The following is a 17,269-nucleotide window of genomic DNA, read 5'->3' as shown; positions in this document are numbered from 1 at the left end:
TTGAATGCTCCAGAACATATTCTCAGACCAGCATGATGAACTACATCCAACTCCTTAAGCTTGCTTGCACTTGCTGAAGAGTAGACTTGGCAACCATACTCAAGCTTTGATTTACATAAAGAGTCATATAACCAGTAAAGTGGACCTCTATTATCAGCCACCCCAATTAAAACCTGAAACTACTTTTAAAATGTTAAGGGACTTCTTCACCTTAATTTTCAAAGAGTCAATATGACTACCCCATGTTAGTTTCTTATCAAAAATCATTCCTAAAAACTTCACCTCCTCCTCATATGGTATTAGTGTGTCTTTCAACCTAATATTTGGGATGGTTTCCTTTCGGGTACACCTAGTAAAACGAACTGCCACAGTTTTACTAGGGGAGAATCGAAAGCCATTGTCATCAGCCCAATTGCTGATTGCATTAACTGACTTTTGCAGAAAATTACAAGCTGCAATAGCATCATAACTAGTGACATAAATAGCAAGGTCATCCACAAACAAAGATGTCTTTACTGGAGGAGACACATTCAACAATGCTATTTATAGCCACAGCAAATAAAGTGACACTCAACACACTGCCTTGTGGGACACCCTCCTCTAGCTCAAAAGCATTAGACAAGGTGTTTCCAATTCTTACTTTAATGAGTCTTTCACTTAGAAATGACCTGATGAAATTTAACATATTACCTCGTATTCCCATGTCATGAAGCTGCTTAATTATACCAAAACGCCAATAGTGTCAATAAGCTTTTTCAAGGTCGAAGAAGACTCCATAGTCTGACAGCGTTTTGAGAAACCTGCTGAATTTGGGTTGATAATCTTATTAGTGGGTCCACAGTGGAACGATTTCTCCTGAATCCAAATTGGACAGATGATAACAAACCATTTTTTTCTAGATGCCACATCAATCTAGAATTCACCATTTTCTCAAACAATTTGCATACACAACTTGTAAGAGATATTGGCCGATAGCTTGTAGAAGATGAGGATCTTTCAATGGTTTCTTTATGGGAACAATGATTGCAATCTTCCAAGATGGGGGGAGAGTACCAGTTTCCCATATTTTGTTAAAAATTTTAAGAAGATAAGATTTAGCCGATTCTGGGAGATTTTTCAGCATGCTGTAAAGAATGTTATCATTCCCAGGGGATGCTGATACAGATGATGACAGGGCATCCCTTAATTCCCTCAAAGTTAATTTGGAATTATAAGATTCACCATTTCCAGAATTTAAATTAAGGGAAATGGCTGAATTCCTAATATTCTGGAACCGAGTTGAATAGTTCCTGGAACTCGATACTTTGGAGAAATGCTCACCCAGTTTTTCAGCAACTTCATTAGGCTTGGTGACAAGGTCTCCATTGATTTTCAAACAGGGTGTTGGTGTTGGAACATACTTGCCACTTAGCTTTCTAATCTTTTTCCAGATCAATCTGGTTGGGGTCTTGGAATTTATGCCATTTATATAAAAAAGCCAGGATTCTCTTTTTACTTTTTTAAAATATTTTCGTTGTTTTGCCATAGCTCGTTGGTAAATAGATTTTGCTGTTGCAGACTGACTGGATTTATAACGCCTGTAACTTTCCTGGTAATTTTCCTCAATTTACCACAGGTTTTATCCCACCAAGGGACAGCAGGTCTGTGTGGTTTCCCTTTGGTTTTAGGTATTGAATTTTAAGCACTATTCAATATTTCGGAGGCAAAGTACTCATAAGCCTTTATATGGCATTTGAAGGATTCAAATTCCTGGGATAGGTTAATGCCTTCTTGAAATTTTACCCAATCTGCTTCCTTTTCCTTCCATTTGATAGGACAAATCGAGGGGGCATTTCTCACAAACTTAAGATGAATGGGAAAGTGATCACTGTCATGTAGATACTCATCTACAGACCAATTAAAATCAAGATAGAGAGAAGAAGAGCAAATACTTAAGTCTATAGCAGATGAACCACCTGTGTAGAGATTATGGTATGTCATAGTACCATCATTAAAAAGTGTAAGATCATTATTATTAACAATGTCATCAATGATCCTACCCTCTGTGTCTAAAAAATCTCCACCCCAAAGTGGATTATGAGAATTAAAATCACCAAGTAGTAAAAAAGGAGGAGGTAGTTGATTGATTAATCCTTGAATGTCCCCAAGAGTGAACCTACATCTTGGGGAAGGTAAAGAGAGCAGATTGTGATTTCACGGTCAAAAGTAGCCCGGATAGCAATTGCTTGAAGCTGGGTGTTCAGGGGAACCATAAAATGTTGCAATGCTTTAGTAATAATTATTGCAACACCTCCATGGGCGCGATCCCCATCAGTGGGGTTCATTTTGTAGATTTCATAATTTACACCTGGATTGTATACTGAATCCCCCAATTTAGTTTCTTGAAGACATACAACCCCTGGGTTATGCTCACTCAGTAATACCTTTAATATTTCTGAACGAGTCCTTAGTCCTTTACAGTTCCATTGTAAAATGTCCAGATTGAATTTTAGTGCTAGGATCTACCAAGGGAAATTCTATATTGATCTATACTAGTTTTTTTTGTTATTTTCCTTATGGGACTTTATAAGAGTTTCTTTAGATAGTCTTGAGATATGTGGCTTATGATTATGTTTTTTATTAGTTTTTTGATATGGAGGAGAGTGGACTTCCACTACTATTTTCTTTTTATCCAAGGAACTTGATTCCTTGGTTGTTTCAGGGCAGGAGCATCTTCATTTTTGTTATATTTTTTATGGGGTTTGGATATCTCCACCTTTTGAGCAGGTGGAGGAGAGGATGAAGGAGTTCTCTCTCTCTTTGGTCTTCTAGTTTTTTCTTGTTCCATTACATCATGGGTTTCTTGCTGAAGAGATGGAATAGACACAGGGAGGATTTCATCATCTGGAGAGGAGTCTATAACAGCAGGCACATCTTTCTTGGATAGGGGTGCTTCAACCCTAGCCGGCCTGTCATCTAGATCAGATGACTGGGTTTCAATAGTTCTAGGTTTTACTGCAGGTAGAGGTGCTTTAGTTTTCATGGGGGCTACAGAATTTAGAGCCATAGCATAGGTCTTTGTCTGACCAATTAACTTCCTGGCGTAACTAATACTTATATGTTCAGCATTAGCTTTACATATAGCTGCCTCTTCATGTTTATATTGGCTGCACTTTTTATTGAATGGGGTATGATTCTCTTCACAGTTAATACATTTTGGATGTTTCGAACAAGGACCATGTTCAGGAGCCGAGCAATTATTACAAACTTATCGTTTTTACAGAATCTGGATGGATGGCCATATTGAAAACAGTTGTAGCACTGCAGAGGTTTGGATAAAAATGGTTTGACTTTGACCCTTTCGTTTCCAAAATTGATTGTAAGATGGTACATCAGAGTCCTCAAATGTTAAAATAACCATATTTGCCTTTGGAACCTTTTTTATCTTCCATACAGAAGTTGGACTGATTTCTAATATTTCTCTTTCTGTCAGTTCACAAAGGTCTCTATCAAATACCTTTACATCCTTTACCATAACTAAAATTCATGTGTGGTCTAATTTCTTTTATCATATCATCTTTCTCGAAATTCTTCATTGTCAGCATGTATGACTGTGTCTTTGATTTAGCATGAATTAGGACACTGCCTTTGCCAAACCTTGAGATGTTCCCCATGTCAATACAGCCAACCTTTTTTTGGATGTATCTGCCAAATTTGTAGTAATTATAATTTTCTTCCCTAGCAGTTACTACCAACCACATTGGAGGTTTTGGTGTTCTTTTTTCAAAAGTGTTGTCGTCATTCAAATTTGGCTGAGCCACTTGTACCCATTGTGATGGTCTGTAAATATCCATATTTTTAGGGGCCCTGTCAGTCAGTGCTCCCTTGACAAATCTTTTTACAAATTGTTATGTTATTGATACTGCTGCTGGCTTTGAGTGCAGCTTCATGTTTTTCAAAAGTCAGCCATGCCTCCCATTTTTTTTCACTTTCATCGTAGTTCATCCTCAATTCTTCTATTTTGCCATAACTACCAAACGAAGCAGAGAGCGTCTCATAGTCACATTCCAAGGGAATGTGCTTTACTGCACCCTCAAACTATCCACTGTGTTCCCACAATGGTTTCTTTTCAATTTGTGATGACTACCCTGAGAGGTAGTACCACCACTGAGCATTCCATATCCACGGTCAAGTTCATGTCACGGGTCGTCATCAGTGCCAAATCATCATCAAAAGGACCAGGGGTACTAGAATCCTTGTGGTTACTAGTCATAAAAGCTTTATTTTAAAAAAAAAGAGAAAAATTAAACCTGAAAATATTAAAAAAATATCATCAGCCTTTCATAAAGTTTATTCTTCCACCAATGGCACAAGTGAGAGCCGACTCCCAAATGTCCGCGTCCCTACCCTACCCCACTGGGGATGGCACAACATGGTTAGAGTGGCGCAAGTGTAAGCCAAACCCGCTTGCTAGGACTGAGAATATTACAAGAATACAATCATCCCCACCCTAACCATGTTATGGGCAAACCGGAAAGAATGCCGAGAGTCCTATCCCCTGGACTAGACCCCCCTGGAATCCGTGGTCCAGCCCTGAAGAATAGTTCCGCCCTTGAGTTATCAATCTGATATCTCTCAGGTCCGAACATTATTGGGTAGTTGATGATCCTACCACAGCTCCCACTATTTAGCTTCAGATATAAACCCAATCCCAGCTATGATATCTTTTCCCATTCGTCAGGTCCAATAAATTTTACTGAAGGTGGAAAATTCCACAATATTACTCCAAATGAAAATATACAAAAAAATATGAGACTCTTGGACTCAAACCCAGGAACTAATTCCTGGGGTTCAAGAGCCCCCTCACCACGTCAAGGTGGTCCCATATCGAGGGGGCATTTACTTAAGGAAGGTTATTCGCTTGTGTTTGTTTGTTGACCTGCCCTAAAGGTACTTCAAAAAGTTATAGATGAATTCAAAAATTTATTTTTATTTTGGATGTAATCCAAGGAAATTCAATAACAGAGCTCTGAGAAAAGATCCAGATGTACTATATATGTCAGTTCAAACCATACATGTAAACCCCAATTGTAGATTGTTCCTACATGATAAACAAACCCACGGTCCCTTACAATAGGAGTTACTTTAGGCAAAGCTTGGACATGACTGCTGAACTTTCAAACAAGGTGGTTCAGTAGTTAACTACCGGTCCGGTAGTCAGGGAGTCCCTCTTGACCAGACGTAAACATTCCGAGCTTTTTTCATTTCTACCTCACAGTGGGATCTCTCTGTTCTTGTTTATGTGAATATATGCTAATTGATTGTGTTTGAATATACATCTTGCAAACCCACGAATCAATGTGCTTAAGAAAGCCGCCTTCTCCCAGCGGGTGTGCGCCAGAGTTGGTGGTAAGAGATGTGGGAACTTCTGTTTCTTAATTGATATGGACCCTCACACCCTTTGTGCTTATTGTTGAGGGTGTGAGTGTAATAGAGATAATACTTGTGTCAAGTTTTGTGACTGGTTGCCTGAGCAGTTGGGGGGTTGTTTGATGGGAGGAAGAGATACTGGAGGAAGGCTTCCAAGGCTTTGTTTGGGAGTAACACGTCCTTGACAACATCCTTGGTTGCTGACCCTTCTTCATCATAACTCTCCTGGTGAGCTTCCCGTACTCAGTTTCTCCCTTGGGAGGAATCTCACCTTCATCTTCCTCACCGGAGAAGGAGGAATGCGGGGGGAGGGAGCTGGTGGCCAGGACAGTCCTCTCCCTGGGGTCTCCTCTTGCTCTGAAGGAGAATTATCCCCTTCGGGGTGACTCCTCCCCCCTAACCCAAAGGTGTAGTCAGGGCTGGCGCAGGCGTGGACTTCCATAGGGCTAAAAAGCTCCTGCTTCGGTGAGTGTATTAGCCCACCTGAATATGCCCCCTGTGGTGACCCAGTCAGTGGTAATGATAACTACTGCCACTGTGCCTCAACACAGGTTTGCTACAGTGCCAACAATGGTGTTTGCCCATCACTAATACGACTCCTTCGGTGTTAATGGCCACTCACCCCATCTGCTAGCTCCTGTCACCTCTGTGGCATCTCTGCCTACTCCTACTGTGGCACTATCCCCACTGATAGTGTGAGGTTAAGCATTTGCTGCCGAACACTGCTGTTACTGGACCTGCCGCTGCTCCCGCCCAGTCGACTGCAACTCCGTGGATGGGGGACCTGACCGCCATCCTGAGAAAGCCAACAAAGAAGGCGAAGACAAGGTCTTGTCAGGTGTCATCATCTTCTGCCACCTCCTAACCTCCTTAGGTCCAGGTCTTTTGCTGCAGCACCTCCCTGCAGAGAGTGTCACTCTCGCGGAGCAGAAAGTAGCGAACCTGGAGGCTATGGCCATGGCAGCTCTCCAGGGCAGTCTTCTGGCAAGATCTGTGGTCCTTAGAAGTATCTAAGGTTGCTGCCTCCTGAAGGGCCTTTGTCCCTGGGGAGGACTCAGCCTTTGGGAGACTGCCAGTCTGGAGGTAGGGCTATTTCCTACCTCACCCAGCTAATCTGGTGTTGAAGAGAACAGACGCCATCCTTTCTTGGATCACCAGGTCTGTAGGTCCAAGTTGGTTCTACCTTCCCGAACAGACCGTTGCTGGGTTCTACCTCACTCTATAGAGCAGGTAGATACTTTGTTGGACAAGCGTCAAGCAGAGGAAAGTGATCGCCTTGTTTACCACGACTTCAGGATATTGCCCACAGGTCCTTAAGACACTTTTTCCTTGGGACTGGTGGTGGCTGTTCAACAAGTTATGTGCATAGTTTACCAGCTCCTGTAATAGGAAAAGGTTGCATCTCAGCTTTGCTGTATGGTATGAATGTGTATGACTGCAGGAGTAACTGGCTCTCCATCCTACTCTCTTCCTTTGGACAGAGTACATGGGTTGTTACATGCTGGACCTACAGGTAAGACACTTCTTAAAATTACCAATCTATTTTCTTTGACTAGATTATAGAAGCAAATATCCTCTCCTTCCCCTAGCAAAGAGGGGAAGGAGACATTGACATAAGACAAACCCAATGATTGCAATTGCCTTATTGTCTCTTGACATTATGGTTCTTTGCTCTTCTCATATGGATGCCTCATCCTTCTCCATATGAGATAACCCAGAAAGCTGACTTTAGATCTTGCAGTTCAAAACTCTGATCAAATGTCAGTGGCTGGATTTCCTTCATTGCTTTTACGACCAGGAAGGAAATCTCAGGTGTGCTGAACTGCAGTCGGTTCATAGAGGATCACTCAGAGTTCCCCCCCCCCCCCCCCCACACACACACACACACACACACACACACACACACACACACACACACACACAAAATCGGCGAGTCTTTCTGTTGTAAAGGACAGAGGCTTTGTATATCTTGTAGGAACAAATCAGTTATTGAAAGTATATTTTTACTAACTAAACAAACCTGAGATCCTTTACACTCCTGCCACCCCGCAATTGCTACCTGGGCCTAAAGCAAATTGGGATGTTTACATCCGGTTGGGACTCCCGACTACCAGACCGGTAGTTAACTACTGAACTACCTTGTTTGAAAATTCATGGCTGTGCCCAGGCTTCTCCTTGAGTAATTTCTATAGTAAAGGACCTTGGGTTTTTATAGTTAGGAAAAATACAATCTACTTTTAAAAACTCTAATTTTAATAGCAAAATTTAATGATACAGTACCCATCAAGTTCACTTAAATTAGAAATTTTCTTATCTGTCAATTATGTAATTCAAAACACCAAACTGATGATAAAAATGTGTTCTGATTTCATTGTTTTTTGATAACTTAATAACTAGTGAGCTGTTGAGAAATTGTTTTGAGAGAGTAACATTTTATGTTTCATCTTTTTAGGTGCTGGCAGGAATGTCAAAAATAATCCGGGAGTGCTGGCATCAGAATGCAAGTGTACGTCTCACAGTCTTAAGAGTGAAAAAGTCTCTTGTGAAATTAGCCCAAGAGGAAACCAAGGTCAAGCTGGATTTTGACTTTTGACCAAGAAATTTATGTCAAGTACAAAGAGATTTATTTTGTAATTACATATTTTATATGTAATGTTGCCACTACTACTACTGTTTATGTTAGTGCAAGGACTTGAGGGAGTGTTCGTGTTGAGATAATAAGATTTGTTTTGTATATAGATGCTGAGCATTGAACTCTTGTGTGTGATACAGGGTGTAGTCTTGTAATACTTCGTTTGTGATGTCCAAGAGTTTATTTCTGTGGCCTTCTTACAATAAAGTAGAGATTTGTTTATATGGCAGCAAAATGCAATTATTTTCTTTTTAAAAAACTGGTTCTCTTTAACTGCTTGTGTAATACTGTCCCTTACACAAGTTCCATAAGTTAAACAAATAATAATTAAATAAAAATGGTACTGTGCAATGTACATAATAATTATGTAAGCATGCACTACTGCATTGTTGTTGCAGTATAGCAGTATTAATGCACTCCAGCTTTATTAAAAAGTTCTCATGCAAAGCTATGGCAATCTTTAGTATATGGAAATTTATATTTTGGGATTAATTCTTTTACTAGGATTGCTGTAAATGTGTTTTGATAAATCTTGGCAGTATATTCAGTCATTGTAATATGTGAAACCCTGTACCATTAGTATGGTCAAATACAGCATTACTTTTGATTTTCACATATGCTACTGTGTGCTGTCTAGTATGTGGTGCAGTCTGATCTCATAAGATGGTTTAATTTGATATTAAGAGTATGTTAACAGGATCATTTAACAGTAATCCAGAAGAATTTTATCCATAGTATATTTTTGTACCAAAGTACTCTACAGTATATTGCAGTGTACAATGTGAAGTTTGCACTGTGCATTTAAAAATGCTTTACTGTATTGCCTTTGAAGGATGGGTTTTCCTCATTCTTCTTCTCGTTTTTTACTTAATTTTTGATACAGCCGAAGGTATCAAAAGTGCTTTTTCTTACTTGATATTTTTTTGTGCAGTGAAGGATTTTAAATTTGGTCATGCTATTATTGCATGAAACAGTAAAACAATAGAAAAATAGATTTTTAGTAACTATGATACGTATAGGGGAAATAATACAGTAATAATAAATGTAGCGCCCCTAAACTTGTCCATGGTGTTTGGAAAGTATAGACATCGTGTTTTCACTGTTTATATTGAGTTCAATGGACTGTTTAGATATTCACCAGTACTTAATCTACTTTTGGTTTACATTGTAATTTCTGTTGCTCATGTTCTTTTAAAGAACACTATGAAGTATTTGCTTTAAAAATAATGTGTGAATCTCACTGCTTTTAGCCGCTGGGTTTAGACATAACTGCTGTCTTCATGTGTTCAGCCAATTTTAATATTGATGTGGTCTTTCAAAGTACACTTAGTTTTGTTGATCACAGTTGAAGGGTTACTATAAACCTGTATTAAAAATACATAATGAATTCTGGAATTGTTAACTCTGTCATTCATAAATATCCCATGGTGTTTAAAAGATATTTATGCAATGTGAAAGATGTGTATTTTGTCTATACATATTGATATATGAATTATCATTTGTACTACTGTACGGAGATAATCATAAAACTTAATTTTGTAAGAGGTGTTTTATTTTTATTATATATATATAAAAATGCCATTGAATAAATTTTGTGATTTGCTGTCATTTTAATTGGTTATTGTGAACTAATTTTTTGTTATTACAATTGAAATTTATTAATTATTGTGAAGTAATTTTTTTGTTATTACAATTGAAATTTATTAATTACTTTAACAGCTTAGACTATTAATTGACAGCTTTCTCACATAAATGTTGATAATGTTTTTTGTACAACTGTCTTATGCTTTTCATTGCAGAGAATGTTACTTTAATCCACCTATCATCTATAAGTTTTTAGTATACCCTTACACATGTCTGGCTGCCTATCCTATATCTGTCATATCAGTCTCAATTTTTGTTAATCTTTTGTTAGTTTAATTAGAACTCAATATATCATAACATGTTTTATTACTCATCCTCTTACTTTTGAACAATTTCATGACTGGGGGTTTGACCAAAAAATTCCTTGCAAAAGGTCAGTAATAGTGAAGGTAAAGATGTGGTAATGATTCAGGTTTGTGAGTAAATAAATCAGCTTAGTGAACTGGATAAATTAATTAATAATAATAACAATCTTATGATACAGTATGATTTACAACTATACAAGATTTTGACATGGAATATTTGTGAGGAATATTCCAAAGTTGTAAAACTTTGACACTGCAAAGGTGGTGTTACAGCAGTTTTTTATAAAGTTTTCTTCAGCTATTTTTTGTATTTAAAATCGGAGTTAAAAAAAAAGTCCACCAAAACTCAATAAAATTAACCATCCACCAACCAAAATTTGGAGCCAGTTTCTCTTTGAAATGCTAGCACTGAAATAAACTTCAAGGAAGGCTCTCCTAAAGCCTGTCCAGACCATTAGGCATGCCCTTCATGGGGAATGGTTATGTGGGCAAATTCTACCAGGCTTACCTGCGAGTGTTGTCCACATGGCAGAGTTGACGAATGGGCAGGCAATGCTGCTCAGAAAATGAAACTGTGCGGCGTAATAATTTGCGTGTAGAGAAAAAGAAGAGTTGTTCCTACACAATATACAAACCCTCAGTCCTTTACATAAGGAATTACTTTCGGCGTAGTTGGAATTACGGCCGTTCAATTCTTGAACAAGGTGGTTAGGCAGTAACTATGGTGTGGCAGGCGGGTAAGCCAGCCTGCCCGGAATGTAAACACTCCACTTTGTCTTTGGCCATCTTCCGATGAAGACGTGTTTGTGAGCTCTTGCTGACTGGCCGTTGATCATTTTCCCGGTGGTTTCTTTCTATTTGTTTTTTAAATATGTATATACGGTGTTTAATATTAATATTATATTCAATTAATATGCAAACCCACTTTTTGTGATAGCCATTATAACCGCCTTCTACTTTGTGTTAAGAGTCGGTGGCAAAGGTATGCCAACATCTTTATTATGTAGTACATACTTTCGCCCTTTAATGTGAGGATGAGACATGTATTTAACGTGAGTGATATTGATCGTATAATGAGACATGTATTCATCCAAAATTTACACTTAAGCTCTGGGAATTACCGATGGGAACTTCAGTGGTTAGTCCTTTGTTTTGTTTTTTCTGGTAATTTCTCTTCTCCTTCATCTTTCACTTACTATCGGACGAAGGTAGAAGAGGGGGCATGTGGTGTTGGAGTTTGGGGGATCTTCTCTCACTTCAGAGGCCGGTGCCCTTGGATGCGAGAGGAATATCCTTATTACTTTAAATAATTTTTTCTTTATTTTACAGACTAACAGTGGTGATTGTGTTTACAGCAGTATTGGTTGGATAGCTCTTTGTATTGGTTATCCTAACCTTGGAATTGTACCTGTGACACGTAGCAAGTTGTGATACTGATCCTTGAGTGTGTGTACTGATCCCCTGCTGGTAATCATATTCATTTACCACTACTACCTTGGAGTTACGTCACTGGACGAAGCTTTCGCTGCTGCCCTGTGATGTTCAACTTTTCCTGATGGTAGAAGTCTCACAGAAGAGAGCTCTTCAAGTGTTGTCATCCTCCTCTTCGAGATCATCATATTTTCATCAGTCTCCACCCCTTCAACTCGTAAGACTCTTTGCCGTAGAAGGAGAAGGTTGTCTCCCCTCCCTAAGAAGTCTCGTCATGGGACTTCAAAGGGTCTGTCTCCTCAACTGAGGAGACGATTGGGTCTTCCACTGGCTGTCACGCTGTCCCCAGGGCCTGGCATGTCGGGAGCCGTAGGAGTGTTAATTTCGGTTTGCACTTTTGCTGCTGGTCCTAAAGGTTCTGGCCCTAAGACTAGTTCCGTGTCAGGCGCTCGTTCGTGAGTCCCTGAGTGCATGTAATCTTTGGATTCGCGTGCATCCACAGTTGTTGATGCTGATCCACTCAGTCATGACTCGGGCACGGGGTGGAAGAAAGGAGCTAGTCACTCAGGTGACTCGCACCTTGCCAGTGATCACTATCGCAGTGATTAGTCTGTTCCAAGAGTTGACGTGACAGTCCCGCGGGACCGTCCATGCAGAGACCCGTGGAGGCTCCCCATCCAGTCCTCTTAAGAGGTTTAGGCCTCGAAGAGGACAGTATCGGCTCTCTCCAGTCAGGTGCGCGCTCGGCTCCACCCAGATGATGGTCACGTTCACGCGACTGACCAGTCTTGGTGGTGGCAGACACTTTGCCTGCCATACGAGAGTTTCATAACCCTCCTCAGGAAGTGTTCTCTCCACTGCTGCTCTATCACGTCCTCCTCCCCAGGTTGCGCTGGGGCCTGCTGCTTCGGCAGCCGCCACAGCCCCTTCCTGGATTGGAGAACCTTCTGCCGTCCTGAGGAAGGTGTCGTCACCGTCTTCGTCGTCGTCTTCTGCCGCCTCTTCCCCTTCGACTTCCAAGGACCCGCAACCGAGGAAGAAGAAGGTGGCCTCGCACCCCCCCAAGAAGTCTCACACAGGGACTTCTAAGGGTCTGTCTCGCTCCGGTGAGACAGGTGGGTCTTCCGCTGGTCCTCCCATTCCTCCGGGAATGGGGCCCATCTCTCCTTCCTCAGAGAAGAAGACAGGGACCGTGGAGGTACCTCCGCTCCTGGCGCCAGAAGTTTCACCTCCAGACCGGGAACCATCTCGGCTGTGCAGCCAAGGTCCAGACGGCTGAGTACACTCACCGTCAGGAACCAGACATGGAGCGGAAGGATGGTAAGATCGTTTGGTATCCAGGGTTGACTTGACGGTCCCACCAGACCGTTCACGTGGCGAGGCTGGGAAGAGGTCCCCCTGGTTCCCAGGAACATCTTCGGCTGCTTCTGGGACTGTGACGCTTCGTGAGGATGGTGCTCGCTCTCACCGCATTAGTGGACGCTATCAGGCGATCGCCTGCAGTTCTCCCAGCCTACCGGTTCTGGTGGTAGGCAGGGTAGGAGTGTTGAAACACCACTAGTCACCCGACCATCGCTTCCATTACGACCAGATGGCTTGCACGGCTGGTAACTGCTCCCCTGATGGACGAGACCGACATTACCGTCCTCGGTGCAGCGCTTTTCCGCAAGGAGACCGCTAGTCCAGACCTGTAGCTCAATCGCCACCACAGGTTCGCAATCGGCTGCAGTCCTCCCAGCCTACCGGTTTTGCTGGAAGGCAGGGTAGGAGCGTCAGGTCTCCTTCACCTGTCCATTCAACATCCTCCGGCTACACCGGGAGGAGAGAGGCAAACAGGAGTGAGCGTGAGGAGTGCAGTCCTTACAGTCCAGCCATGAGAGCCTATGAGCCTGGTTCGGTCATGGGACCGAACAGATCATACGCCCAAGTGGTTGGAGATCATGGGGGGTTGGGGCGGCTGGCGAGGATGATGATGCTTTCCTAGACTCGCGGAGTGACCATCTCCGCTGTTCACGTGACGGTCCCGCTCACACAGAGACTGGTGTGGGCTCCCCCTTCGGTCCTCTTGAGAGGTTTCGGCCTCGACGAGGACGGTATCGGCCCAGACGATGGTCACGGTGGCGGCAGACCTTTCCCCTACAGTACGAGTTTTGTAACCCTCCTCGGGAAAACGTTTTCTGCAGATGGTAACGTTTTCCTAGACTCTCAGAGCGGCCATCACCGCAGGTTGATGGCTGCTAGTTCCGCTGGCAAGGCGAGTGAGAGCGTCCAGTCTTCCTCCCCCATTCCCTCTTTTCCTATGGCTACGCCGGGAGGGCCGAGGTGAATGGGAGGTATCCTGCAGAGCACTCTCCGTAGGATTCAGCGGCGGGGGACTGCGTTCCTGGAGGGACCTTTGGGTCCTACCGGATGTACATCCATGTTGTTGAGGAAGGATCTTGCCCATTCCTCCTTGATTTCTACGGGAATCGAGGAAGACCACCACCTGATGATCGTCTGATGAAATTCGAGGGGTTTCGCCCAACCACTTAAAATTCTTTGGAATTCCTAGCAGTCTCCAAGTGTTTTTGTCTTCTACGATCTGCAAACACTTGGGCGAGACCACGGTCCAGAGTGGGCGAGACAAGAATTCCTGATAACTGTTACTACGATAATCGGGAATCTCGTTGAATGCTTGGAGAAAATCATGGAAGGGGCCTGGTGAGGACAATGACGCTTTCTTAGACTCGCAGAGTGACCATCACCGCTGTTCACGCGACGGTTCCACTTGACCGCACACCCAGAGACCGATGTGGGGTCCTTCGGTCCTCTTGAGGGGTTTTGGCCACGATGAGGACTGGGATGTGTCGGAGAACAGTATTGGCTCTCTCCTGTCAGGTGCACGCTCAGCCCCACCCAGATGACGGTCACAGTGGCGGCAGACGTTTCCCCTACAGTACGGTTTTTGTAACCCTCCTCGGGAAAACGTTTGCTCCAGACAGTAACATTTTCCTAAACTCTCGGAGAGCAGCCATCACTGCAGGTTGATGGCTACCCATGACTCGCTTCTCCAGCTGCTAGTTCCGCTGGCAAGGCAAGCGAGAGCGTCCAGTCTTCCTCCTGCATTCCCTCTCTTCTATGGCTACGCTGGGATGGGCGAGGTGAATGGGAGGGGTCATGCAGAGCTCTCTCCGTAGGATTCAGCGTCGGGGGACTGCGTTTCTGGAGGGACCTTCCAGTCTTACCGGATGTAAGTCCAGGTCATTGAGGAAGGATCTTGTCCGTTCCTCCTCGATTTCTACGGGAATCGAAGACCACCACCCGATGATCGTTTGACGAAATTTGGGGGTTTTTGCCGAGCGCTTAAAATTCTTAGGAATTTCTAGCACTCTCCGAGTGTTTTTGTCTTCTATGATCTGCAAACACTTTGGCAAGACCACGGTCCAGAGTGCGCGAGACGAGAATTCCTGATAATTGTTACTACGATAACCTGGAATCTTGCCGAATGCTTGAATTCCTTGGAATTTCTGGCGTCTCAAAAGTGTTTTGGTTTTCCTGTAATTTCCAAACACACTGTCGAGACAGACATTCCCAGTAATTGTTATTACGAACTTGGGAGTCTTGCTAAGCCATTAAATTCCCGGAATTTCTAGCGTTCAAAGGAAGTGCTGCTGCTGAAGGAAGAATATCTTGGGAGGGGCTCGGCCTGGATGGACCTGACGGTCCGTCGCCTCAGTAAGCAGTTACCCCTAGGATACAGAGAAGAACGGGCAATAACAGTCAATCCTCCTCTCTTTTTTCCCTTTTCTTCTTGGTTATACCAGAACGACACAAGGAAATAAGAGGAATTCAGTGGAGTTTGTATGGATAGCACTGAGAGTTTGAATGCCTCTCTAGTGCTACTGTTTGTTCCGATACGTAATACAAACCATCGGTCCTTTTACAATAGGAAGGTAACAAGCGGCAGCTGGAACGGTCGTAAGCTTCGAACAAGGGAGTTCAGTAGTTAACTGCTTGTCCGACAGTGCGCACGCCGCGCGACTGGGAGGTAAAGAATCACTTTTGCTTTCGGCCGTGTGGATGGAGGACGTGTTCGTCATCGCTCTCTGCCCGCTTCATTGTCGTATGCTTTGGTTGTGTTTTGAATTCTTCAACTTGGTTTGTCAGTGTGTGAAAGTGAATTGTAAGTACGTACTGTCTTTTTTCCTTTTTATTGCATTGATTTATGGATCCTCGGACAATGGAGCTATCCCTGCACCCCCCAATCAGCCATAGAGTGTGCCCGGGGGTGGAGGGCCGCAAGTGTGGGGTCTTCCACTCCTTTCCGGAAATTGATCCTCATGTCCTTTGCGCTTGGTGCCGAGGGCATGAATGCTCTCGGGCCAAGCCATGTAATATTTGCTGTAATTGGTTGGAGGTGCAGTGGATGCTGTACGAGGGTAGGAAGAAGTGTAGACCTGCCAAGGAGTCGTCGGAAAGCTCTCCAGTGACTCCCTTGGTTACGGACACTTCGTCTTCTTTCCTACCCCCAGCTCAGCTCCCGCGTATGGCACCTTCCCCTTCGGGGGGGGGGGTTTCAAGGTCCTTCTCTTCGCCTGATCCGTCGAGCGTAGAAGAGGGCGCTCATTACCCCGACGTTCAGTTGTATTCGGGATCTTCCGTTCGCTCGGGGTGGGGTTCGCCAGCTCGCCCCCGCGCAAGGGGGAACCCCTCTTAACTACCCGACTGCTGCTTCCTCAGGTGCTCCTGCTGCGGGCGACGACCTTGGCCAGGTGTGGGTGCGCTGGGACTTCAGGGCACGCCAAGCGTCCAGGGGCTGCTCCAGCATCTGGCGGGGGCTGTGCCAGTCACCCATGGAGCGGGGACCACCACTACTACCACTATCTTGACTCCAGGGTAAGCGAGAAGTACCGAGTGTACGGTCGCCCGCGGGCGGCTGTGCAGCCAAGGCCCAGACGCCTGAGTTCGCTCGGCGCCAGGACCAAGGGACGGAGCAGAAGGCTGGCGAGAGCCGCTCAGGTGACTCTCGCCAGGCCAGCGGCCGCTCTCGCAGAGACCAGCCGGTTACCAGGGTTGACGTGACGGTCCCAGACCGGCCACGGGTTGAGGCTGGTAAGAGGTCCCCTCGATCGCAGGAACCAGCCCCGGTGTGAAGGTCCCCTGACCGCTGCTCCCACCGGGACCGGACGGATAGGGGAACCAGCAGCAGCAGCTCCTCTGACGCACGGGACCGGGGCCGCTGTTCTTGGTCCAGCCGCTCGCCCCAGGGGAGCAGCGCGACCAGGCCTGCAGCCCCCCAAGCACACCAGTTTTGCCGGTGAGCGAGGGGGGAGCATCAGGTCTTCCTCCCCTGTACCTTCAACTTCCTCGGGTTACGCCAGGAAGGGCGAGGCTACAAGGAGCCACGATCCCACCACGACGCCCTACGTGCCAGGCACGGTCTTAGGATCGACCAGGTCGTATGCACAAGTGGCAGGAGGAGATCGAGAGGGGTCTGTCGCTGTTCCTCCTTCTGAAGGAGGAGGGTCTCGGGAGTCGTTCTTGCTGGAGGGGCTTGACGGTCCTACTCCTCAAGATGCGGTCACGGCAGGAGACGGGGCAGCAGCCAGTGACATCCTGGGTACCGGCGGCAGGTCCAGGTGCGAGCTCTTCGGGCATTGGAAGTCTGGGGCTGGCAGCACGAAGAACCCAGGAGTGGGAGGCACGCCTCTCCTCGGCACGGCAGCAATCGGGGCCTGCACAGCGGTCGTAGGAGTCACCGTCATCACATGAGGAGTGTAGACCAGGTGAGGAGGGGCGGCGTACCCTGGGGTCGAGACAGTGGTGGTGGTAGTGGTCACCGCTCCATGGGTGACGGAACAGCACCCGC

The 17,269-nt window shown here is 44.7% G+C and overlaps 1 protein-coding gene across 1 annotated transcript in view; it reads left to right on the top strand.

Annotated features, from left to right (window-relative positions):
- The window catches only part of LOC135198080 (activin receptor type-1-like), a 128,554-nt gene extending 118,572 nt beyond the window's left edge, over positions 1 to 9,982 (top strand). Inside the window, exon 11 of the mRNA XM_064225504.1 lies at positions 7,862 to 9,982. Coding sequence (XP_064081574.1) covers positions 7,862 to 8,002 — 141 coding nt within the window. The 3' untranslated portion in view covers positions 8,003 to 9,982. The remainder of the gene's footprint in view (positions 1 to 7,861) is intronic.
- Positions 9,983 to 17,269: the final 7,287 nt, after the last annotated feature.

Source organism: Macrobrachium nipponense, chromosome 21, assembly GCF_015104395.2.
Source record: "Macrobrachium nipponense isolate FS-2020 chromosome 21, ASM1510439v2, whole genome shotgun sequence".
NCBI classification, from domain to species: domain Eukaryota; kingdom Metazoa; phylum Arthropoda; class Malacostraca; order Decapoda; family Palaemonidae; genus Macrobrachium; species Macrobrachium nipponense.
The sequence above is the reverse complement of the archived record's forward strand: the minus strand, read 5'-3'. Positions and strand labels throughout refer to the sequence as shown.